At 38.5% G+C, this 15178-nt stretch overlaps 1 protein-coding gene across 1 annotated transcript in view; it reads right to left on the reverse strand.

Moving 5' to 3' along the window:
* TFEC (transcription factor EC) overlaps positions 1–15178 on the reverse strand; it is a 139580-nt gene that overhangs the window by 84691 nt on the left and 39711 nt on the right. Inside the window, exon 2 of the mRNA XM_054056135.1 lies at positions 12350–12596. Within this exon, the coding sequence (XP_053912110.1) occupies positions 12350–12550 (201 nt within the window). The 5' untranslated portion in view covers positions 12551–12596. The remainder of the gene's footprint in view (positions 1–12349; positions 12597–15178) is intronic.

The raw sequence follows: 15178 nt of genomic DNA on the forward strand, positions 1-15178 counted from the left end.
ATTTCTAATGAAAATAATCAGAAAAATAGAGAAAATAAAACTTACAGAAATTCTTTGTTAACTGATTTTCCAAATATTCTTGAATCAGGGATCAAAAATTGTTTCAAAAGTCACCAAATCAATGACCCTTTTTATTTTAATTTATTTTCCCTTTGAACAAATTAACCATTTGTGTCTTTCAACAACTTATTTTAGGCAAACAAATATGCTTGTTTAGAGGTCTGAAATCAAAGGGGTTCTTTGTCCTGGGTGGTCTTTGTCCCTATTTTCAATCATAAGAAATTAATCCACCATTGTGTGCATATCCTATGAGATATGCACACAATAAAATTGACTGTTTTAAATTCACAGTCATTTAAAAAGTCCTCAAATCTAAACATCATCCAAAATTGACACACTTTCCAGTTATCTGCAAAAGGCTAAATGAAGGATTTGAAAAAAAAAAATAGCTCACGGGTTAGAGTCTTGTATTCTGTATTAGCATTGAGCAAAATTTTATGGTGCAGCTACTTAAACTAAGGGCAAAGTTTCATAGTGGGAATACTGAGAAACCTGTAGCTATAACCAGTACTACTGGGCATCAGTATAGCATTTCATTTACACCTCTTATAAAGCAATTTTTGTTAATCTTGATGCATGAATGAAAAATCTCATCCCATAGTCTCCAATTCAGTACCCTCATAAACTCATAAAAAGGTCTTTTAAATACTGTTGTGATTTTCAAGTAGAAATAATAAAATGGCAAGAGTTAAATATTAATATTCAGTTCTTGCATTGTGCCTTTTTTTTATACCAATTACAACTTGAACTTCACCTAACTCAAAAAGACTGTAGACTTCATTCAATTAGCACTAATAGGATTAAAACATAGCTTTGGAACTGAAGATTCGAATAGGAAAAAAAAACTTGGCAAATGTATGCTACAAGTACCAAATTAATCTCAAAATAAATATGCTACCCTGGGTGAAATAAGTGGAATGTGGAATGCTAGAGGTGTGGGGTTTTGGCTTTCTTGACAACCTCTGCAGGTCACATTGCTTTGAAAACTGTTGGCTGTGGAATAACAGAACTTTTTCTTCCTTATGTTTATGAATGCTAGAAAAAGTTGCTGCCATTCACAACAAGTATTCTCCTTTGAAGAATATCAAAGCCATTTCTGTCTGTTACACTTTTCTATATTACCAAATTTGTATGGTTCCCAGCTTTGTGAAATTTAAGAAATCCCACAGATGCAATTTATTGCATTCAAATAGCTGCTTCCTGAGAAAGCATAAGAATTCCTGTCTATAGGTGGAGAGTGTCATGGGAACAAAATCTACATTTCTATGGTGCGGATCACAACAACAGGCAACTGAATTTGTGGAAGAAAATTCTTGTTACTTTACCCATGATGAGTTGTTTGTCATTTACTTTGTGTTAGCATTTGATGTGCAATGAATTACTTCATTTTCCCTGCAGTTTGAGTATTTGCCTCTACAGTGCATGATACAATGCCCTAAACTGAAGAGAATTTCTCTTTTAGGAAATAGGAATGTCCTAAAATTACCTGTTTAATCAAAAAAATGCTTGACCTCAGTTTTAAAGAGTTGATTGTATCCATTTGTCAGAGGCAAACATGAATATTTGCATCATATTTGACTCATGAAAACTCATATAGCAGGACATTTGAAGTGCAGCTAAAAAGATCCAGAACCAGCTGTGAGTCAGGGCAGATAGAAGTGAAACACTCAGCTTTTTTTATTTCCTTCCAAATAATGGACAAATCAAGCACAAGATTGGCCACAGGTTTCCATAGACAATAACCACATGTTGCTTCATTTCTGGAAAAATGCTCCTCTCTGAATAACAGAGAAAGCCTAAACATTCCTTTTCAAAATAGTACAAGAAGATGCTACAGAGGTTTGGAAATGAGCATTAATGGTGGCGTATTTCCAATATTTAGCATAAATATTTTGATAGATAAGATCTCCACAAAAAAGAAGAAAGATTAGTATTTTCATGAGTAAAGCTCCTTACCCAGCAGGGTTGTTAGAGATTGTTTTGTATTCAAGTTGACTCATAAAAAGCTTTCATGACAATGGGTATAACACCAGTCAGTGTGAGTAAAGGTGGTATAGTCAAGATCACAACATGCCAAAGATCAAAAAGGGTTTAGAAAAAATAGGTCTGGCAATAAAAGGAAGAGAAACACTGTGTTGGAAATATAGAAAGATACTTCAACTCATATGAACTACCAAGTGCATCACTCAAGAGTACCAAGAAAATAGTCTGTTCAGTTTGAGATCCTAAAAATAAGGAAAAGTGTTCAATCTCTTGAACCAGATTGGCTTCAGTCTCTGTTGTTTTGCTGTGCTGCAGGTAATCACAGATAAATCACGACATCTTGACACTATTTCTCTCATATTTCAGTTTGATTTCAACCACCTGTAGAGGCTATATGGAGTTTCCATTCATTTTAACCTCTTTGCCTCTCACTCTAATGAAAGAAGTCAACATAAAATCGATTGATCTATAAATTGCAAGGTTTCAGTGTCGTTCGATAGCAGACATTTTTAATGTCCAGCCTCTGAAAAAGTATTGCTTTTCCAAGTTTTGAAGTGCTGGCCTCCACAGATCCTAGATCTTTGCTCAGAATATAAAGTACAGAAGCTAATTCAATTATAATACAGCTTTAAATGAACCTACCTCTCTCTAGCACTGCTCAGAACATAGTCAGGCCACTTAATTATACAGGATTATACATCTGACTCATGGTTAAAACATACTGAACTTTTAGGGATGGTTGGAAATAGTTTTGAGTGAATGCATGAGACAAATTAAAACCATTGCAAGGCCAGTAAATGGCAGCTGAGATAGCAAAATTCTCCTTCTATACAGCTGGATCACAACATAGCCCAGAGGTCTTCATCATCTCCAAAATAAAAATCTCAGTATCTTCTTTCTATAGTTTGATTTAAAATTCCATTTTTATGAAAGAGAGACTCACCTAGTCACCGTCCCTGATCTATTCAGCTACAGAAGTGACCAACACCTGAAAAAGACAGGCTGTAGATGTTGATCTGGACAGACTCAGAACTGATAAATCCCACTTTGGTGAGGAGGGGAGCCGGTAAGGATGAACACACAACACAGAGTCTCCAGCCCTATAGAAACGGTTGTCATTCTTTATGAAGATTAAGGCACTTGCAGCTCTGCATTCCTATATTAATCCAAAGGCCAGCCATTGTACAAGCTGCCAGAGTACAGACTTCCAGACACTGCACTTGTGATCAGGGCCTTGAGCTAAGCAGGCTCCCATTTCTATGCTGGATTTTTTCTGGCCCTGTGATGTTAACTTTACATGGCAGATAAGCAACATTGATTACAAAGATCTTTAGAAAATATTTGAGAACAAAAAGAGCAATAAATGAGATGAGTTGAAGAGGAGTCTCTCATGCAATGGCCAGTTTACTCGTATATTGGAAGAATATAACCATGTGAAAAATTTTCAAAATAAGACAGGTCTTATAGTAAGAGATAAGAGTCAAACTGTTGGACAACTTGCACATCTGATTTGCTTAAGGACATCAACACAAACTGCAGAGCAGAATAATGCATGAGGACACAGACGGCTCCTAATTTTAATATATTAATGCATTTGAAAAGAAAACAAATAATCCTGATTTTTCTAGAGAGGCCAGGGAACTATAAACACTACAGGGACTTTGCCCCTAGCATCCAGTGATTTACATATTTTTTATAGAAGTCAGAGTTTGCTTGAAGTCACAAGAAGTAGACCAACCACTGTTAAAATGATTACTTTTTCCCCATTCTGCCTGCGTCCAGTCTATGCCATCAGATTCTCACTTTTATGAGCAATATAAAACTCAGACATAATTTCCAGTTGAAAATGAAACAATTTCTGTCAGGTCTTCATAACAACCAACAACTTCTTACCTTTTTTTTTCTCAGTGACAATTCTGATATCCAAAGCGGCAACTAATTGCCCTGACAATTAAATGTTATTGCCACAGCACATCCTTTATGCATTTGTCCTAATAAATGTCAGATGAAGTTCAACTGCTCACTTCAGCAGATACTAATTTAGGCTGAATGCCACCAGCTATTCAGAAAGAGAATTTTTGCTTTAAATAAGATTAATCTCACAAATGAAGTGTGGGTTTCCTGCTTACAACAAAAGCCATTGGTTATTTATTAGATCATTAACTTAACAAATACTTGAATAAGAACCACTAATATCATCTGTTATGTAATTACTAATGCAATGTATAATACTTAATATCTCAACAGTTGGGTCTCCTCAAAATTCAATTAATGTTGCCCTTGTCATATAGACTAGCACTGCTGTTTCAAAGCTCTTTTTTCCCTAGTGGCTCTTCAGCTTGGCTACTTCTTGTTTGGCAGCCATTTGTCAGTTCAGGAATAGTACGACTGTCAAGACAGGTATAGACTTATATCAGACTTCTAACGTAAAGGTTCCTATCTTTCCACTGAAGTTGATAAGGAGCAGGGAATCCTGTTATGTTTTTAATCGTGAGCCAATATTTCACAAAATGCTGATCAGCCCCGCAAGTCTGTGGAGGTGATTCATTCTCTATTGACAAGGAACTGAGTGTCCTATCATTAACACTGAAAAAGCCTGAGCACCTTCAAGGTAGGGCCAGCAGCATTTGCACTATCATTCTCTACTTTACAATTGCAAAAACTTTGTTAATTCCTGTTGAGACCCATTAATATTTCCTGTAGAAAAAAAAATAAAAAATTACTTATCCTTTCTTGCAACTGGGTTCTACCCCTATGTACACCACAAATTTTGAAATATACACCAAACAGCACATGGCTGTCAAAGGAGAAATATTACAGGACCCTCTCAAGATATAATTTTATTCATAAAATTGATATGCTTGAAAATGGCAGTGGGCACTGAGCCCACTGGAAGAGCCCAGTTGTTTGTCAATGAATTCTTTACTAGCTACAAGAGCACAACTCTTTGCAAAATACCAATTATCAACTGTCCCAGGACTTTGTAACTTCAAAACCTTGCTGAGAGGAGACTGACAGGACATGTCCTCAACACACTTAAACGTACAAATATGGACAGACAGCTGACTGCTGCACTGAGATTACATGTGGAGAAATCAGGAGATGCTGTGTTTAAAGCACGGCTATTTTTCTTCTTAGTCCTGCCTTCCATGCTTCTTAGTCTCCTTCACACAAAGAATCACAATACACTTTAGACAGAGCAATCCTAACAGCAGACACCTTCAAGTTCTTAAAAAATTGTTACCTGTGATTCTAATTTTGAGTAAAAAATCAAAATTTGGTGCAGCATTAATGCTTTCTTCAGCTGATGAAGGTGATGGACCTGCTGAACTTAATCTCTCAATAGAAGCAACATCAGTGATTTCCATGCTATGGAATTATCGTGCAGAAGTAGGTCAACAGCTGTGCTCAGATGTGAAGAGGTGTGTGCAAAAATAGGCATAGCAAAAATAAAAAAGTCTAAAAAAATGATAAAAAATGATGAGGTATATGGAAGGAAGAATGGAGACTGTGGACTTTACACACTGTAAGGTTAAAAAGATGAAGTCTGTGAAGTTTGAAAAGGAGAAGAAAAGAAGAAATAGTATAAAAGTCTACAAAATAATGAGTGAGCCTGAGGATCCTGCACAGATCTCCCTATTTATTTCCCACTTACCCATATCTTCTGGTCTTGATTCTGCTCATCCTCTTTCAAGATCTTCCAAAATGTATTTTGCTGTCCTTCCCATTTCCCTATTACCTCTTATTTCTGAAACCCTTCACCTCATTTCATCCTCTCCTCTTCTCTCTGTGTTCTTTTTGACGATATAACTATCAATGCCAAATATAAAGATTTTATTGATATCAATAAATGTAAGTATTACATTAAAAATAACATTATAGTCCATAGAAGTAAAAAATAACATATGTCAAATGACTGCCGTGAAACAATCTATGTGAATTCTGCAAATGCACAGATAGTTGTGCTGCTAGAAACTGCTTCAGCAAACAGTTCAGGAAGACTTAAAAAGCATACTAACCTCAATTACTTTACTTGTGGTAATTTCACATAAAATTAAACTTTAACCCTCAAGCATCAGCCATATGCTAATTTTAAAGTGGAATCAAGAATCATAGAATCCCTAGGTTGTAAAAGACCTTTGAGATCATCAAGGCCAACCGTACCTGTCCGCTACTAAATCATATCCTTAAGCCCCTCATCTACCTGTCTTTTAAATACCTCCAGGGATGGTGACTCAACCACCTCCCTGGGCAGCCTGTTTCTGTGCATGACAACCCTTTCAGTGAAGAAGTTTTTCCTAATGTCCAATCTGAACCTCCCCTGGTGTAGTTTGAGGTCATTCCCTCTTGTCCTATCACCTATCACTGGGGAGAAGAGATCAACACCCAGCTAGTTGCAGATGGTGGTCTCCCCTCAACCACCTCTTCTCCAGGCTAAACAACGCCAGTTGCCTCAGCTGCTCCTCATAAGACTTGTTCTCCAGCCCCTTCACCAGCTTCGTTGCTCTTCTGTGGACACACTCCAGGACCTCAATGTCTTTGTTACAGTGAGAGGCCCAAAACTGAACACAGTATTTGAGGTGCAGCCTCACCAGTGCCGAGCACAGGGGCAAAATCTCCTCCCTGGTCCTGCTGGCCAAGCTGTTTCTGATACAAGCCAAAATGCTGTTGGACTTCTTGGCCGCTTGGGCACACTGCTGGTTCATATTCAGTTGTTTGTCAACCAACACTCCCAAGTCCTTCTCTGTCAGGCAGGTTTCTAGCCACTCTTCCCCAAGATTGTAGAACTGCATGGGGTTGTTGTGCCCCAAGTGCAGGAATCAGCACTCAGCCTCGATAACCTTCATCCCTTTGGCCTCAGCCCATCAATCCAGCCTGTTGAGATCCCTTTGTAGAGCCTCCTTACCCTCAAACGGATTGACACTTCCTTCCAGCTGCCATCCATGAACATACTTTCAGACTTCTACCCTTTCTCTGAAGCTAAAAGCATAGAGGTGTAATTCATTTGACTTTGTGTGTGTGACAAAATGATGCCCACATCCAAGCTAATTACCTAGACATTTTTCCAGTCAACAGGAAAAAAAAGGCATTTCGAGATAAGCCAGATAAATTAGGTCTTAAAGGCCTGCTTGCCCAACTGCCTACAAAAGGTCACCAAGGTTCAGATTTAGACATCTGTTTCAGAGATAGAAGAAACACCAAGAAAACCATTCCAAAACAGATTATTGAGCTATATGAATGGCTGATCTGTTCTAGTTTAAGTATTCTTATGTTGCTGTGTGCTATTAATATGTCATATACACAGGAGTTGTGGCCAGAAGCCCTAAGGTGGTATTGCAGACCCTTCAGAGGCAGATAAGATATATACCTGGATCAAAAAATAGTTTTCTCAGATATATAGTGCATTATATTTTTATGGAAGTAGTAAGACACTGCCATTCTGTTCTTCCTTTCATACTGTCTCCTAATCTGTCAAAAAATCTATCAAATTATGTCGCTATCAAAAATCAGCTTTAGGAGGTGTTTTTTCATTGTTGCATGAAATGTGGAAGTCACTCCAACCAACAGAGGACATTAGAGAAGGAAGTGGAAAGATGTCTGTGTAGCAGACAGTGGGTAAACGAGCCTCCTTACTTGGGAAATATATGCAGTTAGCACAAGACTTTTAAGTATAACAGGTATTTTTGACTTTCAGAACACTTTATAATAACCACGACTTCTCTCCTAGCGCTGCCTGGACTAGACCTCTTCTCGTTTTAAAAATAATATTTGCCTGCAGAAAGGTTCCAAAAGAGTAAGTATTACAATTAAGTCCCAGCAGCTTTAAAGTAACTATTCCCAAAAGAAGTGTAGACATTAATATATATATTTGTGAGAAGCTTACCTCCAAGATTCCTCAGTGTCCCAGGTCACTGCAACAGTATCATTCTCCCTTGTCACTCATACAGAAGATCGTAGTGGGGTGGGGATCTCAACTTGTTAACACACAGACCCTTTTGAGAGCTTTCCCAGTATATGCAGCCAAGCATCACTCTAGCTGAACTGGGAGCTATGGCAAAGCATTTATCAAATATCTACCTTGTAGGTGCCTGAAATCAGGAGAAAGGATTCTTATCCAGGGACTCCAGCTTCAGCTTTTAACTACTATCCCCTGTATATTTTTGCTGTGTGTATGGGAGAACTTGTTCTCTGTATTTTGGTTACGCACACAGTGTCACGGTTTGAAAAGCCCATGCTATTCTGTACCAGTGGTATTTTTCTGTAGTCTTTATTACTCCTTTAGCCAAAAAGTCACTTACACATGTAAATTGCTTTCATTAGTTGATAATATCCTTATGTAGCATTGGGCTAAGAAATCATTCTTGTGCTACTCCAAAGGGCAATCCAAAATCAGGAATGATCCCCCATTTCCAATTGCATTTTCACATCTATCTGTTATTTAGTTTATTAATCCAATTATTGTATGGAAAGTTAATTTTCCATGGATACTAATCAAACACCTTGAGGAAATCTGACTATATTACATTAGCAATCTTACCTCTCTCAGCCAAACTTGAAATCAGATCAAAACAGATACAAATCTAGTTTGACAAAATGAATTTTCCATAAAGCCACATCATTTTTCTTTCATTCTTTTTCAAGCAAACCAATATCAGCCATTCTTTTGCTAGTCATGACGAATAACCTGTTAACTCTCTTAAAATATTGCCATAAGAACAGAGTTCTCGAAGTAGTAGCACCTTCTCACCAGGCAATATATCTTGGTTTGAATTTTAAAGATTATTTCTGGTTTTGACAATTATTATTGTTATAATATAATACTGCTATTTTTATGTAAAAGTCCCCAACAGTCTTTACAAAGGACATGTGCAATCCTGAACTTTCGAACACACAGTTCTCTGACAGCAGAGAGGCATATCATGGAGAAGGGAGAGGCTGGAGAAAGAATAAATATGTTAATTAAGTAATTTAACCCCTACTCAGTAAAGGATGAGAGATGCAATAAGGTAAGAGGCAACTTGAAATGCTAAATAATTTGTTTGCTTTGATTGATTACTTGAAGAATAAAAGACACTAAAATTTCCACCAAAACTAATAGTTGGTAAAAGCCATTCCTAAAGAACATTAATTTTCCTTTGAAGGATATTCCTTGTCGTTATCTAAGATGAACTTTGACTAAGATACTGGAACACTCCTGGGAAAAGGACAGCAGAATGTAAACACAGAGAGTAGGAACCTGGCCTTTGCCCACTGACTGAAGGATGGCATTGCTCACTACGCATTGCCCTTCACCTCATCAGACATTCATTCAAGATCAGAAGTCACACTTTTTGAGTAACGAATGGCATCCTACTTTCCTCTGGATTTTCTTTCGAAATCTCCATTTCAGATATCTGCTAAAGCCACAGTTTCCTAGTTTATAGGGCTTTCCAGAACTGCAGGAGACTATCTGGTAGCTCTTTTAATACCTCTGGTATTTCTATAGGTTAATCTGCCTTCCTGGAGAGTATAGGTGACTCTCCTTGATCAACAAAGAAATTAATCTGGATCTAGGTTTTATGTCACAAAAAGAGGCCTCAGCATGAGCCATCAGACTTTGAAACGTCTTTCTTAGGCCTTTGCTACTATTTTTCTAAAGTACCAAATTAACTCTCTCTTGCATCCTTGCCAAATCCTTGATCTCAAAGACAGCGTTCTCAACGGTATTTTATGGTAAACCTTCACTCAAGATGCATTCCTTTTTGGTGCTTGCTGTGGGCAATGAAAAACTGCTTTAATTTCTTTTATCAAATGACTGCCATGCAAATGTGCTAAACCTACCAACACCAGATCTTCTGTGCATACAAAGAAAATTTGGGACTTTCAGAAAGGCATAATAGTCCTTACATGCTATTAATTATAGGTTCCTATCTTAGAATCGATAACCCCTTAGAGATATATAATTACTCTATTCTTCCCAACAAATCTCTTTTCACCTTCCAAACAGCCAACAAAAGACAGATTGGCTTTGTGGTGAAAACTCCAGTAGAAACTTTACTCAGTTGTAAGTCTTGATACAGAGCAATGACAGTCAGCCCTTAATGGCATGCTTACTACCCACAAATGGGTTAAAAGAAATCATGTCGAGAAGTCAAACTGTCTATAAGAATCTAGCTTAAAACACTGCTACTTACTTATGGATTGAGCATGATTTCTTGTCTAAAACCTGAAACCTGCCTTTGAAAAATTCTTCTGGTGATCTGATCTTCTTTGAGACCTTTCAGAGATGCTGCTTCCTGTCTGATCCATCTTGTGCACAGGAATATTTTTAGCTTTCACTATTTTTTTTCTTTCTACTTCTATTATTTCTTTACAGTATTATTTGACTTTCCACATCTCTTTTGTCATTACTTCTTAACTTTTTTTCTCTGTTACTGTTCTGTTTTTCACCATTTTTCCTCAGTCCTTCCAGTTTCCATCTCTCCCATTTCCACCACCATTTCCCTCTCCATCCACCCCTTGCTTTGCCTTTCCTCAGCCCCCTCCTTATTTTTTCTACAGCTTTTTCCAATTCTATTTTCCCTATGATTTCCAACCCATAGACCACTGCTATCCCTACAGGCTCTTCAGCACCCTTTGATCACCCGCCATCCCCTGTAAGCAAGCTCCTCCCGCAGCTCCACCTACCCCAGCAAACCCTAAGACTCCAAATGGGTTGAGAGGGATTTGAGTTTCAGCAGGAGCAAGAGGAGGTTTAGCACTGTCCTGAAAGTTGAAGCAGAGGGGGTCTGTTTGCCAAAGCAGGGAGATTGCCAAGAAGACAAGGTGCCAGCCACATGCCGCCTCATTTGTGTTCTCCCAATTAAAGCAGCCTGTAGGGAAAGCAGCATGCCACTATAGCGCACAGGTATACTGACCCCTCCGAGTGCTTGTTAGCGCTCACCATACTCAGCATTTCCTCTCACTGATTGATAGGACGATATATGTGTGTATGGCAGAGAGCAGATTCATTATAGCACATTAGTCAGACAGGCAGACAAATGCCTACAGGGGCAGAAAAACTGTAAGGAATAAATAAAAACTTTATTATTTTTCTTAAACTTCTTTTCCTTGGGCTACAGTGAGGAATACTGGAGGAACAGGAGTGGAGGGAGCCCAGAAGAAAAGGGGAGTGGCAAGAACCGGAGGGAAAGTTTATTAGCAGTCAAAGAAATTTTCAAATATTCATCATTGGATTTAAAGTCTGGAAAGTAGCTGAATCTCTACTTACCATTTTATTTACCTTCTCCTTCTAAATGAGAAAGAAAAGGGCAGTGCAGCAGATATCAATCTATCGGAACATTCCTGATGTAACAGCTCGGAAATATCTACCTGGCTGCTCCACTCACTGCAATTAAGCATTCCTCAGTATTAAAAATGAAAAACAAACTAGTATCAGCCTTTAGCAACAGCTGCCACCATGTGGTATCTGCAATACCACAGGTAATTCCCATTTGAATAGAAAGAAATATGGTGGCATCATCTGATCTGTTCAGTGATGTTTTTTAAGCTGGTCTATAATGCGCAGCTCACAAGAGGCAGCACGGCTGACAGGCGGCCGTCCTGCACCCTTGTGCAGGCCCTGCTGAGACCAAGGAGTGGGCAGCCTCTTTGATATTGCCCCTGACAGCATTGCCACTGATTCAAACCACTTCTCAGCTCATCCTTGGAGCTTGGAGACCACAATCCCTGACTGTCCTGGGCTGTCAACAGCAGTACTTAAAGACTGTGTATTCCCAAATAGCTGATGCTAAAAATCACATCCACCAAATGCAGACTTACCAAGAGGCAACATCCTCTGTCCCCGTGTCATGAGAAGCTACCTGCTCTGCCATGGGACAAGGGAGAAAATGTGGAGCTGCTGGGTCCTGCTCCTATTCCCCCTGCACTGGCCCTCAGCCTGTCTGCTACCTGGAAATATGGCATGATGTGGATAGAAAACTCCAGAGACATTCCACTATCCAAAGGGAAGATGGCATGTAAGTTGTCAGATCATTAAAGAGTTGATCCTAAGACTGATGAATTTAGGAGCATATTTTGAGACAAGAAAATGACAGCATTTTTGAGTCAAGACCTAGACAGTCAATAACCTGGCATTCGCTTGCTTGAACCCTCTGTATTTTTTAGAATATGTTACCTCCAACAGCTTCACCCCCCATCTCCCTCCTGAATTTCATTTAGGTGTGCTTCACAATGAGCTAATTATGTTACAATTAAGAATAGCTTTCTGCAGGTAACACGGCATTCAGAAATCTACTTTGTAAATATCTGTGGGTAATATAGGTACCTCTGAGATCGCTGGAGCTTTGTCTGATGAAAAGTGTGTTCCCACTGGAAAAAATCCATTGAACCCAGGATACCGTGAAACTGGCATATGACACTGTGAATAATGTGCATGGGCTTCTTCTTGCAGGTGCTTGTCGGTCCACTCTTGATCCTGTAGCTTTCCTCTGAGCCGAAACTGTAGTCCAGTCAGTGCCTGCAGCATTGCTTTATTTCTTCCCTTTCCACTATTAGCAGAGCAGAAAAATTCACTATAAAACATACACACAAAATAGAAGCAGCAATTTAATTTCTTGCACAATATATCTCTACTATTGAGAAAAAATAAGAATCTTTAAATATAAAACCAAATTAATGTTATGGTTATAGGGCACATATAAGGACACAATCCCTAACATAACGACTGAAAAAAAAGATGAGAAGAAACAGTTGGCATTCAGTTAACAATCATGTTTGGAGGTTTGTGACTGACTTTGTTATTCCAAGGGAAGCCAGGTACCAGTCTCTTGGGATTAGGTACAAAGGCGAGAAAAAAGTGGACATGTATGAATCTCAAAGGTGACTGCTGGGTTAATAAAACAGTCTGTTTTCTGTTCACCTACTCTTCCTCTCAGTGTGCAAGTACATTAAAATATGTCAAAAGGAAAGCCATTTGCTGGGGAAAAATAATTCAGCTAAAAGTCAAAATTTCCAGCTGGTGTATTGCCTTGGTGTGTGCAAGTGCGCTAACAAAGTGACCCACACATCTCACTGGATGAAAGTTGGTATCCTCATTAAAGTAGAAACAAACACTTGAAAATAGGAACAACTGCTAGTAAAAAAAAAAAGGACCACAATTGATATGAGAAACCTTCATTTTTCCACATTCTCTTTCCTCCTTGCTTTATCGCAGGTATGATATATATTTAAGTAATCTCCTGAAAAGTAATGAACTTAAGACTGATTCTATATGCAGTAACCATTCCCATTTGCTGGAGGAATTGCATTGCTAACAACCATCCACATTATCATTCTGTGTTTAGAAAAAGAAGGATTTTCACAGTACAGATTCCAAACTGCCACACAGAACACATGGATTGGTTCCCACAAAGAGTAACCCTTTCAAAAGTGAATAGCTCCAGGAAAGACAACTTTATATCAGTTACGCACGCTAGAAAGAGTTTGTAGGATCAGCTTCCAATCCTTCAAAATAAAAGCACATTTATACTGGTCTAGTATTGCCTTTGCCCCCAAGAAAGACAACGAGGCACTAATTCACTGCACTGTGAGCATTTTTTGTAATATGAGCAGTTTGAGACCTGAGATTCCCTGTTCCTTCGCCCTGGCAGAAAGCACTATCAGATAAACAGAAAGAAAATCAAGGGAAGTGGTACCCCATGGTGTGAGCTGCCTTTTCATGACATGATTTTCTCCAAGAAAAAAAAAATCAAACCAAAAACAGAGGAATAGTTTTCCGCAGTCTCTAATGACCATAGTAGAGTATATTATGATGAAGTGTCTGAACCACATAACCTTATTGTAAGGTTGGAAAAGACCTGTGTGGAACATCTAGTCCAACTGCCCGGCTCAAAGGAAGGTCAATCACAGCACATTCTTCAGGGTCTGGTTGGGTGTTAAAAAGCTCCAAGGACAGAGACTCCACAAACTCCCCACACAACCTATTCCAGGTTTGACCACCCTCACAGTGAGAAAAGCTTTTTCTTATGTCAGAATTGAAATTTCTGCCTTTTGCTGTTGATCTTCTGTAGAAACTTATCACGATGACATTCATGTTCCTCTCCAGATTCAAAGCCAAAAATAAAAACAAAGTTCAGCCCTGAAGTAGTGAGGCAGTTGAGCTTGATGGTCTCTGTAGGTCCCTTCTAACCTAACTGTCTGGTCTGGTCTGGTCTCTTAAATTAATAATAAATTATTAATTTAGCCAGTGTTTCAATGTGTATCAACAGGACCTTTTAAAATGTGCATTATGTTTCTAACGCTTAGAATTCTTTCCTTCATTATCAAATGCCTACCTAGTGTCTTTCTAAAAATGTGGTTTATGTACCTGTTAAACTATAACAGCCAATAATAGTTGCTGTTACAAACTAAGATGTCAATACACGTCCAAGAACACAGCAAAAATTTTAAAACGTTACATAGAGCACTTTTGGTGGTGTCAGGAGCACCACTGGACAAAAAGAAAGCCCTGTAGATTTTTCCTTTTGAACAAGGCTTTTTCACTGCATTTCTTACTGGCTAACATGCACTAAAGAAAGGAAAACTGTAATTCAAGAAAATTGTAAGTTTTAATACTCATAAATCCTCTCTTCCTTTTCCTCTCAAAATAAATATCACTTCTAAAACTTATTCCAGTAAAGTTGATCCCTGAAATTCTGCCCAGAGTACTGCTTGTGCATCCAGAATAAATGTCAGGACAAGAATCTGACTTTGTTCTTTCAGAGCATCTTCACCTGAGGTTGTGATGTAAATACCTCACAAAAATAACAGCATTGCTTCTCACAGCAGCCTTTTTTGATAGATACAAGTGAGAGAAAAAGCTGAGGAACAGCTTAGCTAACTCATCTGTGCTGATTCAAAAAGAAAGTAAGATCAGATAGGTGTATTTTCTACCCGCTTAACACTGCTCCTTAGCCACAAAGAGTAAGGAGTTAGTCCTTTTCTACACCACCTTTGATTCGTGGTGCCTGGATTAATTACCTGCCTTGCAAGTACATGCATAGTCCGCTTCATACTAAAGCTCAGCAAAAGCAAAGTTACCCCTTGTTCCCAGAAGGCCCCCTCATTCCTCTATCTGGGCACCAGGCTGCCTCAACCATTGCAGTATCTAGCATTC

Source organism: Cuculus canorus, chromosome 1 (genome assembly GCF_017976375.1).
Source record: "Cuculus canorus isolate bCucCan1 chromosome 1, bCucCan1.pri, whole genome shotgun sequence".
NCBI lineage: Eukaryota > Metazoa > Chordata > Aves > Cuculiformes > Cuculidae > Cuculus > Cuculus canorus.